The sequence below is a fragment of the Drosophila grimshawi genome, unplaced genomic scaffold (assembly GCF_018153295.1).
Source record: "Drosophila grimshawi isolate 15287-2541.00 unplaced genomic scaffold, ASM1815329v1 contig_1367, whole genome shotgun sequence".
In the NCBI taxonomy this organism is placed as follows: Eukaryota; Metazoa; Arthropoda; class Insecta; order Diptera; family Drosophilidae; genus Drosophila; species Drosophila grimshawi.
The window spans coordinates 6,146,872-6,168,930 of NW_025062889.1; the positions used below are offsets into that span (position 1 = coordinate 6,146,872).

Here is a 22,059-nt window from a genome sequence, read left to right on the forward strand (position 1 = left end):
AATAGTCAATGAATTAAATTAAGCATTCTTTCGACAAACATACCATAAGTGAATGAATAAACTCCAATCAAATGTATCTGACTTTATCTATAATTACACACACACACACACACAAACAATATCTCTCTCCCTCCACATTCGATGTGCATAATCAATTTTGCAGTGCAAACACCTTAGCTATCTTCGACTTACCATCCTCACAGCTGGCAATAAGCTAAGCAAAGACCTATCCAATCAAGCCCAGTCCATAACCACAGCCAAAAACCACTTTACGTGTAGCAGGGGCTCTCTAACTCGCTTTATATGTATATACACATACACATACACATATGTGTGCGTGCTAGTGAGAATACCGTTGCTCAAACACCATAGAATAAGGGTAGTACCCCCAGCTAACTTATTTGTATGCTCCTGCTCGCTTACGTTCAGTGGCAGCGACAGCGCACATATTTAAAGAGCAAACGTTTATCTAAGTTGTACCGTTGCGGTTTCCGTTAACATTCAAATGCGGAAGCACCTGTCGCCCAGTGCCGACACACAGACATAAACACACACACACAGAGACCATCACCAGGACTAAGAGACCATAAGAACGAGAGACCAAAGACTCGAAACGACTGCGACTACGGCTATGGCTACGGCTAAGTCAGTAGCAGCAGTCACTTCCGATTTCACACTTCGAGTTCGGGAGCTTAGGCAAAGTCCTTATTGCACGGGTTCTTAGAGAAGTACGCAAGTACAAATTTACAGTTAAAGTGTTGTTGTGGCAAATGAATTAAAGATTGAAACAACCAACAGAAACTTGGAAACTAAAGATTGTAATGAGGGAAGGCCTATTACCTAAACCTAATGATTTGCGTTCGAATAACCTTGGAAATATCCTTATTTTGAAGATATTTATGTAATATATATTTGTATCTATAGGCTGCCTTATCAACTCACCGTCGAAACTCAGTTTCAAGTTTAACCGAATTTTTGTATAACATTCCTTGTACATATTCTCAAATTCTGCTTTATATTGCTTTATCAACTCACCTGGCACTCCTCGCATCTCATTTTCAAGTCGAAGACCTATTATCGGCTCTCAAAGTTGAACCTAATCGAATTTCTTACAGCATACCTTTAACAGATTCCCATATTCTCATGATATATACATAATATACAGCTAACCTGGCAACCCTCGCAGCTGAGTTTCAAATCGTGGTGCGTGCGATTTGTCTTGACTGCTACAAAACACACACACCGGGTACATACTTCGCTGAGCATGCATGACAAGTTTCTAGAGCCAACCTCAAAATATAGCAACCCCCTCATGATCCTCGCCAGCTCACAACTCCCTCTCACACACACACTTACACACACCTGAGTAGTAACTTTTGAGTTTTCAAGTATCTGCGTCGTGGTTGTCAACTTTAAATGGTTTCGCTTACACCTTAAGGATGTCATTGAACAAATTAATTACTTGACAAGATGGCGAGCATGAGGTAGTGGGGCGCGTGATGTGGTGGGGTTAAATTCCGTTGCCTAAACTGGTACTCATTGTTGTAGCCATAATCAGCGTGGACATTCTTTCCGTATTTGCGACTAAGTATCATTGTTTTCTGGCCAAAAATGGCGACACTCGCAGATTGCACTGAGCACATTATTAATGCGCTTCTGATGCGTTTTTTGGCCAACGTGTGTGTGTACAGTGTGTATTGCCTGGATGTGCCTGGATGTGTGTGTGTGTGTGTGTGTATGTGTGAGTGTGAGTTACGCTCCACGCCACATGCTGGCGAGGCGGACACACAAATACAATGCAGCTAAATGGTCTCAACACTGCTGCTGCCACTGTTGCTGCTGTTGCTCCCGCTGCTGTTTTTCCTCAGCTACTGCCGGAAATTGGAAAAACGATGGTTTATCCCAAACCACGTGATGAACGTTAGGTTAGGGCTTGTAGCTGCAGTAGTTGGGCATAGTGGTTGTCCAGGCACTTTATGCATGCAGCGTTCATAAAGTGCGCCTTGCTCGCCCGATTTCCACTGCCCAAAAAAGACTTTTGCCATTGTGGAAAACAAAGTCATGCCATATATAGGTGTGTGTGTGTGTGTGTGTGTATATGTATTTGCGTGTGTGTGCGAGGATGCATCTATCGTTGCCACTTGGCAAAGCTGCTAATGGTTGCTGCTAAGCAGCCCCATTGTGCGAGAGTGTGCAAATGCAGATACACGCCGAGGCAGTGACAGTGGCCGTGGCAGTGGCAGAGATAGAGGCAATGGCAATGGCAACTACTTAATGCACCTCGCAAGGTATCGAGGCACCTACAAATAGGTATAGAGACAGATATATGGGTGGGGTTAAAGTGAACTCCCGCCGCTTTTAACACACACCGCTTTATGTGTTACATTCAAGTGACATTAACTGTAAATTAACATCTTATGAGTGGGAATTAAAGCAATTATGCATAATTTAGCTGCAGCAATATCTATGGAATTGTGTGAAGTTAATTTAAGCAGCGACAGTTTAGCTTGTACTTATTTTACATACATGGAATTTCGAGTTAAATACAATAATACAACGTTCCACAGCCATAACTAACAGTAGTTGTTTACATTAAGTCCCAAAACCAAAACCGAAGCCATTGGCGTGTTAAAAAGATTTACTTCGAGTGCATGTCTTTGGTTTTAACTGAAACGATCTGTTGTTTCAGTTGTCAGTTGTGTATGATAAATGTTGCAAGTATTTCATAGCTTTTAACAGCAGCTGCAACTGCAGTTGCAGCTCTTTAACCAAACTTATCAGCTCTGGCCAATACCACACAACCCGTTCGAACTGAATAAGTCAATTTGGACACGCCTTTCGTGTCGCGAACTTTTATTAACTTGCACCACGTACGTGTGTGTGTGTGTGTGTGTGTGTGTGTATGTGAGTGTGTTTGTGTGTGCATTGGGAGCTGATTGTTTACATTGCTGCTTTATTGAAAAAATGCCAACGAACTTTGCCTTTGCCGCTGGCTGGCATCAGCTGCAGCTGGACCATTTTATCCCGGTTCTGTTGCTGATGTTGGTCAGGCTGCTGGCTGCAGGCCTCAACAATCGTATGACCAAAATCTCATTTAGTATGCAATCGAGCGTTGCACAATTTGATATGAGACGGCGGCTTATCAATGGCTCCACAACATAAAAGCCTTCATTAAAACGTAAATATCAAATTTGCAACATTTAAATGAATGTGTGTGTGTGCCTGTGTTTGCATGTGAGATTGGCTGCTCTCCCCCTCTCTTTCTTTCTCTCTCTGTCTCTGTCTCTATTGTGCCCTTCAATCAAGTGTTGGTTTCGATTGCAGCCGCAATTACGCTAAACAAAATTACATATTTGTAAAATATCCAAATGAAAAGCCAGCTACATTTTTGATTGTGTAATCCGCATGAATCTACATTTATATATGCAAATAAATAAATATATATATAAATATATATATATATATGTATGTATGTGTGTATGTGTGTGTGTGTCTATTGTATTCATTGATGGATTTGGCGTTGAATAAAAATTTCAAAATGCAAGCAAACAACGCAAATTAAGTTTTGTTGCCAACTTTTTAGCCACATTAACCGCAATTCTATGGCGAATATTGAACAAAATAAGTTTGATATAAAGACTTACAAATTATTATTATTGGTGGCAAAATATAATTCAAAAAGCCTCTGATTTACTTTTATTAAGGTAAATTGTTGAGCGTTTCTAATTTTTTGTGCACTTTTAAAGTATTCTTTCTGAGTGCAGTTGACTAAACAGCACTGCACTCTTCTTACTTATCATTACGTTGTATTTTCGATGCAGAATGTGAAATTAAACCGTACAACCACTTCTGATGTCCTTAACTGACAATCCGCTTTCCGGTCTAACCAGCCTTTTATTTTTGTTTTACAGTTCTCTTCTTTGCTGGTGTGTGGCGCCACCTATTGGTCGGTCATTCGTTTGACAGCTCACTTAATTAAATTCCAGAGTACACCTTCTTGTCTGCGTTTGCTGGCATTTGTTGTTGCCGTTTTATTTGCAATTGCCAGTTGCTAACTTTTAACTTTTTGAGGCTTTCCACAAGGCTCCTTAGATGTTGCAGCTGCTGCTTCTGCTTCCCTTCACAGCTATCGCATTTCGTATCTTTTTTTTGGTTTGGCCAGCAGGTCGTTTCATTGGGTAATTTACGCTTCACATGGCCAACGTGAAAAAAAATGCTTCTGTCCAATTTAGCTTGTTGTTGTTTTGCCTGCATTTTCTTGACACTTTTTTCGTCTTAGAGTGTTGAATCATAGGTTGCGTGGTGTATCGGACTAAGCTGCTTAGCTGTTAGGGTCTATGCGGTTTACAATCTCTCTCACAACATTTCCTCTCTTTTCTATGTATATGTGGTCCGCTGTGACAGTGATTGGTGTTCGTGTCAGGGATTTATTTATCTTTTAAAAGTATTTATTGCCTTGCGTTAAAGTCGCGCAAATGCCTAAAAAGGTGATCTCTTAAAGCATGCGAAAAAACTGCACACACACAAAAAAAAAAAACGTTTATTTGGCACACACTTTGATCCAAAAATCTAATGCCATATGTATCACTATTTGCAGCCTTCGAGCTGTAGCTATACATCTTCACTTTTCATTTGCTTAGCCTGGTCATTTGACACTTTCACTTTACGAGCCATACAATTTATTTCACTTTTATCCTAACATCAAGACATATTGATTTTTGTCTTTGTCCATGCGAAAGGGGAGAGAAATTGCTCAAGTCTAAAAGAAAAAGTTGTTAGGCCAAAGTTTCGGATTAGCCTGCAATAGAATGAGAAATCATTGAGACTATATATATATATATAGATTATATATATATATGTCTATATTTAATGTGCCCCGCACAAATACTAATCAAACTTGATTGATTACGTGCACTCGTCAGTCAGCCGAGTAGTTGGAAAGTTTGCTGCGATGTTGACTAATTTTTGGTCCCAAGATTTTTAGATGAATTTTTACTCATTTTTCGCATAATTAAAGTTTGACATTTTTTGTTGATGTGGGTGACAAAAATTCAATAAGGTTTTTATATTTACTTTTCACTCAGGTAAAGGCTTGAAAAAATGATCTACTTAGAATGGAAGGTCTATCGACTTAATTCGCTTAATTAAAGCTGATTTGACAAAGGGCAGCCGGGCAAAACCTGTGCGTGGGCAATCTGCATAGATATCAATTAAGTTGAAAGCAACTTCTGCTAAATATAATGCGCAATATCTTAATAATTGCTTTTTACATGTATCCAAGCAAAAAGTAATGAAAATATATTTTTATTGCAATCAGTGAACCGATTAAAATAAAAATATTTATTTCTTAAATAAAATTCGGGTCTTAGAGTAAGGAGAAAAGGTTTGTCAATACCTTATCTAGTCTGAATCTGTATTCAGATTAGAGTTTTAACTACATGATAAAAATGCGCCACAGTGGCTTTTGAGCAAAAGACATTTGGCCCAAAGTGAAAGTCAATTTGCATGCAAATCTTGGCCAACTTGGGCTAGAACAGATTTCAGCTAAATCATGCTGAAGTGCATGTCCAAACAATAAAAACCACATTAAAATGAAATTCAATAAAACAGCAGACGGAAGCGCACTTGACCTGAAAACTCATTGCAATCAAAATGGGAAGCTGCCACTGAATGAACACAATGATCATGAAGATGATGATGATGATGATGATAAAAATAATGATGATAAGGTTGTTGCAGATAGGCCAAACGGCTGTGCAACATAAACAGGCATCCTTTAGATTGGTCATCTTACATTGGTGGCTCGGATTCCATTCTTGTCCCCCCCACGTTTCCCTCTTTTGTCTGAGTGACAAACTAATTTCATTACCAGCAGCTGGCACTAGACGTTGCTGGCCGCCAGTGAAATCCGGTCATAATGCTTGTAATAATAATCAACAGCATGAGCCTGGGAGAGCGAATCGACCCTACTCCTCTCCACCGAACCTGCCCACAGATGATAAGTGGCATTGGACACATGCAGTGAGCGACTGAGAGAGGGGGGCAAGGGGAGAAGCAATTGCCATAGCAGAAATAGAACAATTACACTAAAAATAAAAACAAAAGCCAGATAAGTGGGACACACACATACACAGAAAAGGGGGCGGAGGGGGTATGCGCCTGCTCGAGTGCTGGGCGTGGCAAGCTGTGTAATATGTGCACAAATTGAAAATAAAGTTTTGTAACAAAATGTCGCACCGGAAATGAAACTCGCAGCATGAAGCCCTGGGAGCAATGTGTAGCGAACCGTATAAACTGGATATAGAGAGAGAGAGGCAGAGGCACAGAAGTGAGCGTGGCAGTAGTGCACAGCATTGTTTTGCCACTATCACACACACACACACACACACACACTCACACACACTCACACACACACATACAAATCCACACACAGGGAGCAAGCAGGGCGATGAGTTGAATTGAGTAACTGGAGACTGGGCGCCTTAGTCTAGGCGCAGTCTGCGCCAGTTGAGCCTTGCCATAATAAAAGATGACATTTTATAGCAGTCACAGCCAAGTCAGAACATGCCAGCCAAATGGGTCGCGGCTTGGAGCAGGGTGTTGGTTGCGGTGGCAAGTCAAATACACAGCTGCTGCACAAAAGTACATAAACCTAGAAATGTCATGTTTATTTTCATTTCATAAGGAAATTGTCTGTCTATAGTTTTGGCTGTGCCAAAGGAGCACAGGCAACTCCTTGACTAGGTTGCTTCGGGGCCAACTAAACCAGTTGGTTAATAAGCACGCTAGGCAGGCACTGTATGTATGTGTCTGTCTCTGTGTGTGTGTGTGTGTGTGTGTGTGTGTAGGCGGTTTTATATCTCAAGAGAGGTAATGCGATCTGCTCATGTGTTACAGCATATTATTTTTTATGACCACGTTAAGCCAGACAGCTTGAGCGATTTATTGCCTAACCGAAATTTATAGCACATAATTAGCATATGAAAAATGTTAAGTGATTTTCTCATTCCACAGCGCATTGCAGTTAGCCTGTGGCATCCAGTAAAGCAAGTATATGGATTTAATTTAATTCGATTGAAAATGGAAAATGTGTGGCTGATTTTCTATTTTTCAGACATTGCATTTGCAATTATGTGATTATAGATTATGCACATATTCAAAACTGAGCTTCTATGGAAATATTATTATTATTAACGTAACTCTGATAACATAGGTACAAATACAAATATTCGAAATGAATTTTATTTTTTGACATGCTAATTTTCTTTACCTAGAATATATCAGTCAGTCTATTAGATATAATGAGTGTTAACTTTAATGCTCTGAAGCGCATCATACTGCTTAACCTTCATCAACTTAAATTATTTATGAAATATTCTGAAAGTGCCGCAAATTCAGCCACCTCGAAAATTTCAATGTGCTACTTAGTAGCAACACACTTCAGGCAGCATCAAAGCCAACAAGTAAACCATTCACTCCACCCGCTCCTCCATCAGTTAGCCCCAGTTTGCAGTCTCCAGTGAATAACCACTCATCTAATCACATCGTTATCATCATCAACAATTTTGCACTGTCATTGCCGAACAATGGGTAAATGGCGCCCGGTGACAAACGGTAGCGACGGTTGCCCCCATCGATAGCTCGACGTCCTCTGTGTGACTCTCTCTCTCTCTTTCACTCTCTCTGTCTCTCTCTCTCTATCTCTCAGTGAATGTGTGACGACTCTTCATGGCTAACCGTTTAATCATTTTGTCACGCGTTGGCCAAAAACACCAAACACAATAACGCGACCCGGCGAACCCGTCATCTGCTCACAAAGGTGAAGCCAGGCCAGGCTGACGATGAAAATGGGTTGTCATGGCCTCGAAATGAGCTCCGGCTGCCCTCCCCCAGCCCTCCAGCCCTCCTGCTCTTTTGCTCTCCTGCTGTCCTGCAGTCCTGCCGTACCGTGCCTGTTGCGATGCGGTGTTAAATTTTAGCATATGTCATAAGGGCTTAGCCATGATTTATATATGTATATATGCATAGACATAGGCACACACGGGCAGAGGGGCTGGCGCGTCAAATGCCTGGACAGACATTGGTAATAAAACGAATTAAGCCGACAAAACACAGCGAACCAAACCAAAAGAAAACAAATGCGAAACTAAACGATTTACGAAGCGACGACGACTGCCACAAGGGAAGCCTCTCCATGATCTCTAGAATGTCCAGGATTCGCTAAAAGTTAGCATTCCTCAGCCAGCCTGTGCGGCTTCATATATCTTCATTTAAAGTTTGTCAATGGCGCGGTGGCGCGACAGTGTTGCTCAGCTGTGCACAGATTTACTTGTGTATAAATATTTATATATTGAAATGCAATGCGAATCGATGAGCAGCGTCTGAAGCAAGCCAAAAGCATTTTTATAGAAACACACACACAAACACATTTACATAGATATTCACACAGACTGTGGGCCAATGTGCCGCAATGCAATCGAGCTTCACGAAATTGAATTTGCTGCAAGTTGCTGCCGCTTAGCCCCGGCGAGTGCTGCGAGGATAGCTCAAGTATTTGTGTGTAATCTTAAATTTATATATGATCAAATTTAGAGAACATCTCTTGGTTAGCATGGTAACTCTTTATTCGAAAATATTTTAGGATATTGAAACAATATTCTTGTTTATTTTGAGAATTCCGTTTTATCACATTTTTAAAATCATTTGTTTATTATGAAAATATATATTTTAATATTCCTTTTACGAAATTCAGCTATTTATATATATATATTTTAGGCATTTAACAATATGAATTTTCTCTTAATGTTGATCTTTCAAATTTTATAGGCATAGTTTTGGAACTACTCTCGTGCAACTGATGTGTGGTAGTATCCGCATTGGCGCCAGCTCCAGTTTCAGTTTTGCTTGTTGTAGTTTGGCGAAATTCAACATGCGAAAATGCGATTTGAGCTCATCTCTCGGTGTGTCGGTGTATCCTTGTTCGTCTTTGTCTCCATCTAAATTTCTACATATATCTCTATCCCTATCTCTATCCATTTTATCTGTGTCTCTATCTATTTCCAACTCTGGCACTCACTGCGTGTTGTCGATGTCGGCTGTCTTGCATTGCATTTGGGGGGCTTTAGCTGTGACAAATCTTTATGCAATGTTGCATGTCGTCTGATGTTGCCATGATGACATGCTGATGGCATAAGCAGGAACAGAAACGGAAACACACGAATCTCTCTCTACTTCTATTTCTACTTATTTTTCTACTCTCTATCTCTTTTTCCCTCAGTGCTTTTAGTGATTTGCTCACTGAACCGTTAAGCGCAAAAATTGGTAATGGCAGTGGCTAGCAATAGTTGAGTTCTTTGGCAATCATTGCCCAGGTTTTTCGAGGTTTGATTTGGCAATGAATCTATGTATATAGCCATATGCATGAGAAATGCATACACGTGTATACATATGTAAAATGTACTTTTATTAGTCAATTTGACGATATCTTTAAGAAAGGATTGTACTTACGTTATTATTCTATCATTTTAGGAGTTAGTTTTACGTAATACTTATTATAACTTCATTTATATCAACCCTAATCAAAATATCAAAGCACCTATTATAAATTCATATCATAGACTATAAAAATATATCTAGTTGCAGTTGGCGTGTCATAGATGCTTCTACATTTATTCTTATAACCTTTGATAGTAATCAAGAAATTAGTTGATAAAAACTGTATGGAAATGTGCCCATTTAAAGATATTTTGTCTTTTTTTTTTTTTAAATGGGACACTTGCATACTCTTAAGGCAGAGCTAATTGTAGAAGCATCTAAGAGGCAAGCACGCGCCAACTGCAACTTTTTGAGGCACTTGAACCATTTTCCATGTGCTCGAAACTTTGGCAATAAAATTTGTTTCAAATTGCTTCTGAAAAGCGTTCGCAGCAGAGTGCGATAGAAATTTTGGGAATTGTAATCGCTAGCTGCAGATATTCTCTCTCTCTCTCTATATATATATATATATATATATAGTTTCAAAGCTGTCAACGGGAACACTGGCCCCTAGTCCAGGCATCGTGGAGGAGGAGGAGGAGGAGGAGGAAGAAGGGTATCAGAGGCATCGAAGCCAAGTGCACCCCGGGGGGCATTTGGGGCCGGGTAAATAAATATCAAATATATTGAGAGCGGTCGCGCAAAAGTTAATTACATTGTGTTAACGGGCCGACTAATTTTGTAATTCTGTTTCTGAATCATTTAACCATGAAATTGGCTGGCTGGCCAACCACGCCCACAACTCTCCTCCTTCCCAGCTCATCAAGCACAAAAGATAGCCCCGCAACGCATTAGCCTCGCATTTACAGCTCGACCAGGCTTGTTCCAGGACGAGTTTACAGCTCAAATGTGAAAATTAGTCTTTCAACTGGTTAGCAGCTTACAGCCTGAAGCTACTATCAGCACCCAGCCACCCTTATACCCCGCCAACCCCACCCACCATTCACTTGCCCCTTGACAGCTGGCACACAAAATTTATATTGAAACTTTTTGGGCACTGAGGCGTTGGAGGGGAAAAGCACGCATTTTGAATATTTTGATTATACATATTACATATTATTATTTTTAATTTCTGTGGCTTTTACACATAAATTAATGCAATTATATGTGCCACAGGCACTGCCCACCTAATGGGCATGTGGGCTTGTGGGCGTGGCTCAACTGCCTGTGCGCCTGATTAATTTCCAGTGTCTTTTGATGTTCGCAGCTGGTCCCCAGCGGCATTGTGGCAAATAGGCATTAGCATTGGCAAATAATTTAATTAAATCATTTTCGCTTAACTGTGTTGCTCATAATTTGTGTGCGCTTGTGTGTGTGTGACAATGTGTGTGTGTGTTTGTGTGTGTGCGATTGTATAGCAATGATAAGCTGCTCGTAAATTTTGGGTGAATTATGATGAAGCGCAGAGCTTGCGACATTTTAAGTGGGTCTTAGAATTTGGGAAATGTATTACCAATTTTGGATTGCCTGAGCCAATAAATTGGCACATTTAGAGCTCTAAATAGTTGTTCGATTATAGTGTGCGCCTAAGATTGCTTTTTAAGTATAAATTGCCATCGATATTGAAGCAGGCTTAATACAGAAATGTATCATGGGCAGCTGCAGAGGTCCTTGTGTAAGTCCTTAAAATGTTTTACATGTTTTACATGGCTTCATATTATATACTTTTGATAAATGTTGTCTCGTCCAACTAACTTCTTTTTAAAACATTTAAGTCTCAGTAGTTGCGCTTCTTGAAAGACCAAAAAAAAATTGCATATAATTTGTTGGCTAATTATTTTGTGAGGTTTTGAATTAACCAGTTGAATTTTGTGCCAAAAACCAGGCCCCACAACTTTTTCTAATTATATTTAGTGGCTTTGGCCCTAATATATATCAACGAATGGCTCAAAATGAGGCTGTGGTCTGTATAGCCAACCAATAACTGTATCTGGCTGCATCGTACGTATGCGTATGCGTAATAAACCAGAGCTGCAGCTACAAATGTTGCTACTGCTCTTGTGTGTGTGTGTGTGTGTACTTTATTTGAATTTACTGCCAAGCAGACGATCACAGTTTAATTTTGCCAGTGCTGTGGCCTCTACACACATATTACTGCTAGTTGGAGCCAGTGTCACGACTCAGCCTGAGCCAAATGCACACTCACAAAAGCCCACAGCCCATTCCCTGGGCAGACATTTCTGTGGAGCTGTTTGGCGTTTGCCTCTGTTGAATAATAAATTGTATTTGGTGGCATTTAAAAGCAATTTTTTAACATTTTTCAATCTCAATGGTGACGATGAAATCCCGACACACACACACACAGAAACACACACACATTCATAAATAAGCACACCAATACACGCACGCATGCTGCGTACTGATGAAGCCGATTGAGCCGACACTGCAGCGGCATGAGTAGGAGCCGAAGCATGAGCTGGAACTGGAGTACCAAGCTGTGTTGCACACACATAACGAGTATTGATGTTGCTGTTGCTGTTGTTGTTGTCATTCCGGCCACCTTGTGTGCCACAGTTTTGCCTAGCAATTTCGCAGTGAATTGTCCTGGGAGCTCAACCGGGCCAGTCGAGGATATCAAACAGGCAGCAGTCGTAACAGCAGCAGCAGCAGCAGCAGCAGCAGCAACAACTGAAGTACTTGCAGCATTTTTGGAATTGGAGCTCGCGGCGCTACATGATTCTGTACATTTGGTTAGGCTTCAAGTGAAGACAGCAACGATTCGGCAGCAAAACAAACTGCTGCTGCATTTAAGACCTCTGTCCGTTTGTCTCTTTTCGGCAAAATCCCCTCCTCAACTTTCCCTCTGCCCACTCTGTCTTCATCTTGCTGGGTGCGTGGTGCGTGTGTGCAGTGCCAACAAATTGCTGAACATTTTGTGGGTGGCAGACAGCTTTGCATAAAGTTTGATTAAGTGTGTAATCTAGGGTGCAACCTCCCAGACCCCAATCCACCAGCCTTTACTCTAAATGATGGTGCATTGTTCGACATGTACTCGCTGGCAATTGCTTAGGGTTTACGAACAGCTAGAAAAACGAGCCAATTTTAAGTTATATAATACTTTAAGTTTAATAAATCTCATTTCGAAACAAAGTAGCTTAAGAAGTAGCCAATTCAAAGTTGTATAATACTTTTAGGTGAATAATTCTCATCTTTTAAATAAGTAGCTTATAGATAACTCTGTTGCGATATTTTGGGAATGGTTTTTTTATATTAGAAATTGGGTTTCAGTTTGGGAAAGTCAAATTTCCAGTCTACCACCGACTTTAAGCCATATTATTGTCAATCACACTTATCAGTAGAGTAATAAACGATAGCATAAGTGCTTAAGTACCGTTAAGTTCTTTCTACTACTTTAGTTTTATATTCCACTGTGAACCCTTATGTCACTTCATTCCTTTGAAGATGGTATTGGGAAATCTATTTAAGATGGTAAATAACGTTCTCAAACGTAGCTGGCAGCTGGAAACAGTTGGAAAATGTTGACAGTGCAAGAACCCTTTATTTTTTTTTCGTATGTATTTGTCGCGTGCACAAGGAAAATAGTGAAACTTTCGTAATGAGAAAAGTTACAAAAATAAAAGAAATGAAAGCGTAGACAGATTTGAGTGTATCTCCTACTTCCCGCACCTTATAAGGGGCGTGGCAGGGCGTGTTAATTTCGAGTACGACAATTGCAAATTCAGACCAGGCGTTGCCTTATGCCTGTCTAACAAGTCAAAGGAGAAACTAACGACAGAAGTTTACATGGATCAGTGCTTGAAGCGACGCCGAAGGGGCAAGAAAAAACTAAAGAGGGGGTAAGTTATTAATCCATTAAATAAGACTGGCTCGCATATAATGCCTTTAGATTGGACAAGTTGCTGCAGGACCTGAAGCCCACTTTCAAGGCACTCGACAGCTGTACACATTGGGCCTACGATCAGCAGCTATATATTCTATTGTCGCTGTTGACATTCATCAAGGACTCGCGGTGTGTGATTAAACGTTGCACGAAGCCGGATCGTCAGGAGTTTCGACGCTCTGCTCTGGCCACTGCCGTGGGATTGCTCATCATGGGTTTTCTCGGCTTTGTTATCAAACTGATGCACATACCCATCACTAACCGGGGGGTAAAAAAGGGCAACCACAGCAACACTCAGACAAAAAATAAAGTTTCAATTCAATTGGCAGCAGACAACAAAAGACTTTGTATTTTGGCGCCCGGCCAAGCAGAACTTCTTGCCATAGCCAAAATAGCTGGTCACAATTCGCATGCCAACTGCATGGGAAACAAAGCCAAGCTACAAGCTGCCATTGTTGACTGACCCCGACGCCAACACCAAAATATACACCGATTCCGACCCTAAGCCTGTGCGCCTTACAAAGTGTTGACTAGAAAATCTTGTGCATCTCGTGCATTTTGCTTAAAAACAGTTGCCGTTGCCAAACCAACAACTGTCGGATGTGTGTAAATGTAATCAAATCAGCAAGCCGCCCAACTGCAGGGCAGCTCTTAAGTTGTTGCGGCATTGCCAACTGGCATTTTGAACAAGCAGACAGGCTAAGTGAAAGGTGAAACGCGATATGAAATTATGCATTATTAAGAATAACACAATTTGATTGAAATTGCAAGTTGCAATCCCGATTTGATTGTCGAATAAAATTGTAGCTTTTATTCGCAGACTGCTGCATAATTCAACATTCGAATTTCCTTGAATATTCTTGCATTTTTCCAAACAGACAAAACAAATCCAAATAAATGTTTCTCAATTGCCAGCAGAGTTTTCGCTTTTTGTGAACAAAAAATGAGGTGGCAGAGCTTTTTTGTGTGGGTTTGCTATCTGCGCACCCGCAGGAGCAGCTGTCTGTCTGAAGAGTGGCATCAACAGTCCATATGCTTAACGAAGTTGCATGCGTCATTGTCGCATGTGTCTCCATTTGCTGCTGTTATGTTTTATTGATCAGTCTCTCAAACTAAAATTGATGATGACTCTGTGAATACATCGCTCTCAGCGTCCCTCTGCGAATACATCAGCAAAGATATATTATTCGTATTCTTGTTGCTGCTGTTTGTTTTTTGTTTTTTTTTTTGCCGCTGGCAAATGTCGCAGATTTATTCAAAACTTTTGCAGTCAGAGTCACAGTTTATATTTAGTCTTAAGTTTTTAAAGCAATTTTTATGCAACAGGCGACAAAGCAGCTCACAAATGCAACTTATCAAACAGAAAGGACGCCTAAGCTGCAATACACACACACACACACACACACCCTCTATTCTATGTGTGCCGTAAAAAGCCAAAGCCACTTTCGAGGTTATGAAGTCACTTAAGCAAAGGCAAAACGTGCCAGCCCCGAGGGCATAAAGCAAAAGGGTAAGCGAAATAGAAAAAAAGAAGTATGAAGAAAACTAAGCAACAGAAGAACGGTATAAAAGTAGTCAAAGCGACAGACACACACAGCGAGACTCACCTAAGCCCCTAGCTCCCCTTTCTTGCACCCTCCTCTTGGCAGTACGGCCTGCAATTGAGTTACTTATCTTACACTTTTCTAAATTCCACACTGCAGTGCAAAAGGGCGCTTTTTGTGCGCTCAGCTGACAGGCATGATAGAAATTTCTTATACCCTACCAGCAGGACATTCAAACCATTGTGGACAAGTTTGCAATGAATATTACGCAATAGTGAAAAAAGTGAATCCAAAATGTTCAGAGTACTTTACATTCTTTTGCTAGAAGCTAATTAATTCCTAATTAATTCATTTGCATAAATTAAACGGAAGTATAAAAATATGTTAAGTACATCTAGCTGTCTGTCACACATTTAAATCATACTGAATTTTCTTTGATCATTGATTTTTTACAAGTTTATATTATAGAGCAGTCTATATTTGCTTGCAGTGGATACAAGTGGTTGACAATAGACAATCCTGAACGTTCGGAATTGTTCACTTTACTTCAATTTTGCTGCAAACTTGAAAGAATTGTAGTTTATCTGGATTTGAAACTATATTTAAATACAATTTAGGTAAAATATGTTTAGTATCTGTAGCTTTTAATCCTGTAACACAGTTCAATGAAACTGAATGTAATTCGAATAATATTTTATTAAATTTCTTATTTTTTAGCTTTCAACACATTTATTTATTTAATTATTTTTTAAATAATTGTGACTACCAAAACTTATTTACACCCCGCTGTCTTAAAGAGCATGCCAAGTGCCTCAGGCAACACCTTTTAATTTCGGATATTTGAGATTTTTCTTTTGCTATGCTTTAATTAAAAGTGAAGTGCGGCCATTAATTTGCAACTACAAATTACACTCAATAAAACATTGCTGTCACACTGATTTTTCGGCACACATACAAGAACATTCAAAATTGCCAGAACATGGTAGTGTGTGTGTGTGTGTGTGTGTGTGAGAGAGAGTGTGTATGTCTGACTGGCAATCAATTTGCACTTTGACTACAATTACTGATTTTCGACACTTCAAAGGATTTTATAAATTGCCATCTGGTTACACCAAAAAAAAAGAAGAAAAGAAAACCCCATTCAAAACTGCGCACATTGCTGCTGCTGTTTCTGCTGCTGTTTCTGCTGCTGCTTCTGCTGTTGCTGTTGCTGCTGCTGTTGCTCTGACTTTGGCAATTTGTTTTGGCCATTTACTTTGCCAGTTTTCACACATGTGTTTTAGCTCTTATTGCCTTTGCATTCAGTGCAGCCTCTTTTCTTTTTGTCTGGCAATTTTTTGTTTGCTGTTGATTGCGCCTGCTGCCTGGAGTACAACTTTAATTAAGTCAACGTGCGAATTCTCTGGCAAGTTAAAAGTGCACTTCTCTGTGCTGCCGAAGGGGCGTGGCACATAAATTGACAAGCACATTAGTCATCTGCTGTAGATTGAGTGACTTGACAAAGATCACAGTTAAAGAAGTGACTTTTGATTTAGATGACTGTAAGTCAAGTCAGACTCAAACTTAATTGGAAGTTGTAAGGCTAATTACTGAACGGAACATTTGGAAACAATCTACCTTAGAAATTTGGTTACTGTATCTTCAAAATTGTGGGAGATGTTTGACTTTATGGAATTGGAATTATCGCTTTTATCGACTTCCTAATCCCTTAGTTGACGAGCACCTTCACTATCAGAATATAAAATAAAGGTTATTTAAATACTTGGCTATGCAAATCATTTAAGTTTTACGATGTAAGAGTTGATGCAAATTTCAATAGATTATTTAAAGCTTAGACAGAAATAAATCATTTTTCTGTTAATATGATATTCAATAAAATTGTTTATTCTGTATCTTTTTTGCATATCTAATCAAATGCGATTGTAGCAATTTGACAAACTAATCTTATTATCACGTAATACATTGTATTTGATTGTTTAATCGGTTTGTAGCTGAATCAGTATTAGTGATTTGGGCACTTTCGAGCAATAAATTGTTAAAATAATCAAATGGAATTCAGAAACAGCTGCCCCAGTCACATCTAACTAAAAATGCCTTTTGTGCTGGTCAACGTCGATTCGAAGCTGCTCATGAAATATGACACGTTCGCATATTTAATAAAAACCAATAAACGTTAAAAGCCTTTGAGTGGGCAGTGGCCATAAGCTACCTGCTGTAGGGGGCAGCTGTCGTTGGCCAACTGAACTCCCGATTAAATGCATTTAAATGTGTTTTCATCATAATTATGCATATGCAAACATGACTCGAACAATTCACCCAAGCACAAGCCGACTCCCCAACTCCCCCGACTCCCTTCTGCGTACTGTTGGTTTTCCGGGAGCTTAAGTGCTTTAATGGCTTATAATTATGTTGCATGCAATTATTGTCGATGGCACAGAGAACGGTGGCCCTCGCAGCGATGAACCCTCGGTCGATTTTAACGCAAATGCAACGGAATATTATTTAATTAATAAGTAAAAGCCAAATGGATAAATCCACAGTCAATTTGATGTGTGTGTCGCGCGGAGAGAGGACAACGCTGGTGGAAGAACTTGGGCAACGGCAGCAGCAGCAGCAGCACCAGCAGCAGCAGCAGCAGCACCAGCAGCAGCAGCAGCACCAGCAGCAGCTGTGGCTTTGTTTTGCTTTTGAACATAAAATTCAATCGCTAAATTATGTAAATATGCCGCAACTGCGACAATCTGTGATGGCGACCCAATATGCACAACGATACGTATACGCAACGTGGCCGACGAGAAGAGATGCGACGCAACGCGACGGCGGGTTCATCGGTGACGATTTTACTGCAATTCCGTTGCCTAGTTTTTGGCGCACAGCACAAAAAAAGAAGGGAAAAACAGTTGACAACTGTCGGAGGACAGCGTGGGGCCTACGATTTGGTTTTGACTATGCTTTTATAACAGTGTGAGTGTGTGTCTGTGTGAGTGTGTCTGATTTTTTTTTGGTCGTCTTTTGTGTGCCGATGATGGAGACGACCACTTCTTTGCTGCCTTTTGCGGCTTTGCTCTGTGTGCGTTTGCCACCTTTTTGGGTTGCTCGGTTGCCTGGCAATGGATCGGAATCCGGATCAGGTTTGCGGAATGGGCTGCAATTTTTATTTCGTCGACGTGACAAACGCAATCAGCGTCAGTCACATGTGTAAAAATGTTTTCCACTTTATGCGTGTGCTGTGCGTGCTTCGAGTTTGATGTCACCCAACGTGAACAGCTGAAACAAATCCAGATACGAAAAATTGAAGACACATGAAAGAGTTTTGCATGGAAACTGATATATGTATGCATGCGGAGGGAATGGATGAGTTAGAGTTGGAGTGGTTGGCGGCTTTTTTTTTTTTAGCAGTATATTGACGGACTCTTAAAAAGCGAGGCTATTACAATTTGGTGAACATACTGAAAAAGCAGTCAAATCAAAATTTGGTGAATAAATAGAGTACTCAACAGTAAAATCGTATAATTTTATTCTAACTTCGATCAACAATTGCGTTTTCAAATATGTATTATGAATTGAGAGGCCAAGGATTAGTCTAAATATATAATAACAACTAAGAACGCTGCAGACTGAGTTATGCCATTAATAATCGAATAAATTTGGAAAAGTTATGCTAGTGAACAATTTACTGTTTCTAGCTGAGATGATTTTAATTTAATTTTAATATTTTGTTATTCCGTTAACTTGGTTTTAAGCATATTATTTTATTTCCAGGGCAATTTGCTTTTAAATTCAAAACTTGAATAACTACTTGGGCGCACAAGTCAAATTCAAGATTATTTTTCTTTTTTTCATCTGCAGAAATTCGAGTTACCAAAGTGCAATGTGCAAATATTTTCTATGTGATTAAAAATTTTGCAATATTTTGAGTGACTATTTCAAGGATAAGGAGTCTGTGTGTGTATGTATGTGTGTGTGTCTGTGAGTGTTTGGCACATTGAATTATCTGCTGTTTGCCAATTCACATTCCGAATATAAGTGTAAAATTGGAATTCAATTACAATCCAGAAATATTTATTAAATTGTCGACTGCAAATTATGTATGCAGCTTAAACGGAATTATTCATGTGAGAAGATTTTTCAAATATTTATTTATATACGTATATATATATATAAATATATATATATTTGTATTTGGGTATCCCAAATAGAAGCATGCTTGTGGCCAATTTTCGGCATTTTTGTTTGCCTGCTCAAAACAAAAATTGCAAATTTAATTAAATCTATGCAATTGCACAAGCATTTTTTAATATTTACATTTTGTGACAATTATACGCGTCAATTTTCTTGTTTGCTCTGACGCCCCTTTGTTTGGACTTTTTTATTTTTCTATACATGAATTTTGTGTTCTAGTTTTTTTTTATATTTTTTTTTCTCTTTTTTTTTAACAAATGTTGCATGAATCGCACTTCCTGTTTCCGGTGGGAGCATTTTATTTCGTGACGACGTTTCGGCAGTGTCAACCAACGGAAATAAAAATTTTTGGGTGGCTGAACTCAAAGTTAGATTCTTTGAAGTTGGCAATGCTGAGACGGACGATGAAGTTGCCGAACATATTTTTGCCCACACAAATTCGTAGGACTTTTAAGCATTGTGTGAAAATTCGTTATAAATTGGAGAACTAGCTATATTTTTGATTAAATAAAATTTAAAGTCATTAGCAAATTTTATAGCTCCAATGAACATGATAGGCTTGATTTTACTCCAGTGATTTAACCAATACACTACGTTTTATATGGTGTTTAACTAAGTAATTTTATACAATTGTTAAAAATCTATGTCGAAGGTCGAAAACATTATATCATTATATCTGTTCAGGCGTCTATTTATATTTAATAATAAATTAATTGTCAGAAGGCTTTCATAGATTCTTTATGTGAATGAAATCTTAAAGTTGTCCTTTTGATGTTGGAATAGATTGTTTAGTTTTGATATTTATATTATTTTCTGTTATAAGCTGCCACACTGTGGTTTGCGGGGTACACATTGTCAAGTTTCTATTAGCTTTACAGCCACTTTTACAGCTTGAATGTATTTTAGCTGTGCTGTCATTTTCACATGCAACAGGCTGCAAAGAACTGTTATCGGGCGTCTGCTTTACATTGATATTATGCAAATTTTAGACTCAACTTACATGGATAGAGACAGCGTGGCTTAACACCTGCTTGCAGCTGCCTTTGCATTTTCAGTGTGGCCCATTCAATTACCCGCATTTCCATTAACTGTCACTTCGGCACTGCAATTTTTCATACAACTTAAATATTTATAAGGTTTATTAATGCACATGTGGAAATCGACGTGAAGTTGCTGTCCCAAAACGAAAGCAATTATAATTATTTATTATAGTCTTTGTCCTGTTGTATGTGTGTGTGCCTGTATGTGTGTGTGTGCGTGGGTGTGCACATGTTGCCAGTTTTTGCAGAGTGGCAAACGAAAGCGAAACGAAACTGTCGCGGGAATAGCAATAAATCATTTATGCAGCAGCCTTGCACTTATACACATTCTCACACTTACGCACACACATGCATATGTGTACAAAGTGGCATAAATCAACTTCCTCTGCCATACAAGCACACACATGCACACACTCATAGCACGCACACACGCAAAGGGACGTGCCTGCAGTCATATGCAGAACTTGCGCAAGTTTCCCAAAGGAAAATGCAGCAGAAAAACTGAAAACTTACGCGCTTCGCTTCGCCGCCTTGTCATCTCCAGCCTGTGCTAGCTCCCTCGACCCCCACAAATCCACCATCCTCCTGCTGTTGCTCCTCCCAACCTTACCCATTGGACTACTTACCTTTCGTTGTGAGTTCATGTCAGTACCTCATGTGTCTCTTGATAAGCACACTTGAGGCAGCGGCAGCAGAAACTGTGGCATAAGCAAGGGCGCTTCTTCAATTCGGACGCACAAAAGTTCTTCTTCTTTTCCGAGACATGCCAATCACTTTATTGACAGTTGTTGAAGAGTGTAGTGCAGTGCAAACGCTATCGTCGCATTCATGTTCCGGATAGTGAGCTGTTATCGAATAGTGCTCAGACGTAATGCAGTTGCCTCAGGCACCAAATATTTTGCATATTGTATATGTTACATTTAGCGTGGCTTATTGTTCCTGGAAATATGTTCGCAACCATATTATAAACATACAATTTTTGTGTATTGCCGATGGTGCTCACGAACTTCAATTATCCTATTTGAAAATGACGATGACTTCAGGCTACGCAGTATTTTCTGTCTTCTTTTCTGTATTTTTATACAACTTCCGACGATTTACAAAATTATAATTGCTTCATTCGCTGAAAAAACGCAATTCGCGGCCACACCTCGATTTTGTTTGGCGTGGGTAGTAGGTGTTCGAGGGGTTGAATGGAAGGTGGATGGAGGGGTGGGGTGGTATTGCTGCATAGAGAAGTCGTGTCGCGTTTACAATGCGCATCCGCCTTGTTATCGTTTTGCATGTTGACATGGCACGAGAAACGTGGCAGACGCTGCTACGTTACTCATACGTCATGGTGTGTGTGGGCGTGGGCGTGGGCTTGGGAGTGTTGACAATACACGGCAATGTTTTTCTTTTTGCCGCTAATGTGGCACACAGGCACAGTGAGTACACTCGCATATACGTATGCAGAGCGCGTAAAGCTTAAATGACAATCGAGAGCCAGGCCAACAATGGCAGCCCGAGGCACAACCGGAGCCAGTCAAGTGTGTGGCTGTTGCAGCTGCTGTACGCCTTTTCTCTTCAGATAGCAACAACAGAAGCAACAATGCATCGTGACAACTTCCGTAGCATGCGCTGCCATGAAATAAAGAAAAACAGGGTAAAACTGTAACGGAATTGCATTGTGAAAAGTAAAATGTTTTTTCCTGGCACTCGGCAAACAACAACAGAAACAGCAACAGCGTCAACAATTGCAACAACTACAACAGCGACAACAACTGCGTTACACATTTGAGGCAAAAAATACCCTCAGGCTGATATCAGCAATTATCTATTATTATTGTACGACTGATTTTGCTATCGTTCACAATACTAAATCGTGCAAATACATTGTTATCGCGAATCAATTAGAGCTGCACGCCAATGCAATTAA

The 22,059-nt window shown here is 39.8% G+C and overlaps 1 protein-coding gene across 1 annotated transcript; it reads left to right on the forward strand.

Annotated features, from left to right (window-relative positions):
- Positions 1-13,278: 13,278 nt before the first annotated feature.
- On the forward strand, positions 13,279-21,013 carry LOC122322594. The gene is made up of 3 exons (XM_043215444.1): positions 13,279-13,331; positions 13,382-13,643; positions 20,927-21,013. Exons 1-3 carry the CDS (start codon positions 13,279-13,281, stop codon positions 21,011-21,013), a joined length of 402 nt encoding a protein of 133 aa, XP_043071379.1.
- Positions 21,014-22,059: the final 1,046 nt, after the last annotated feature.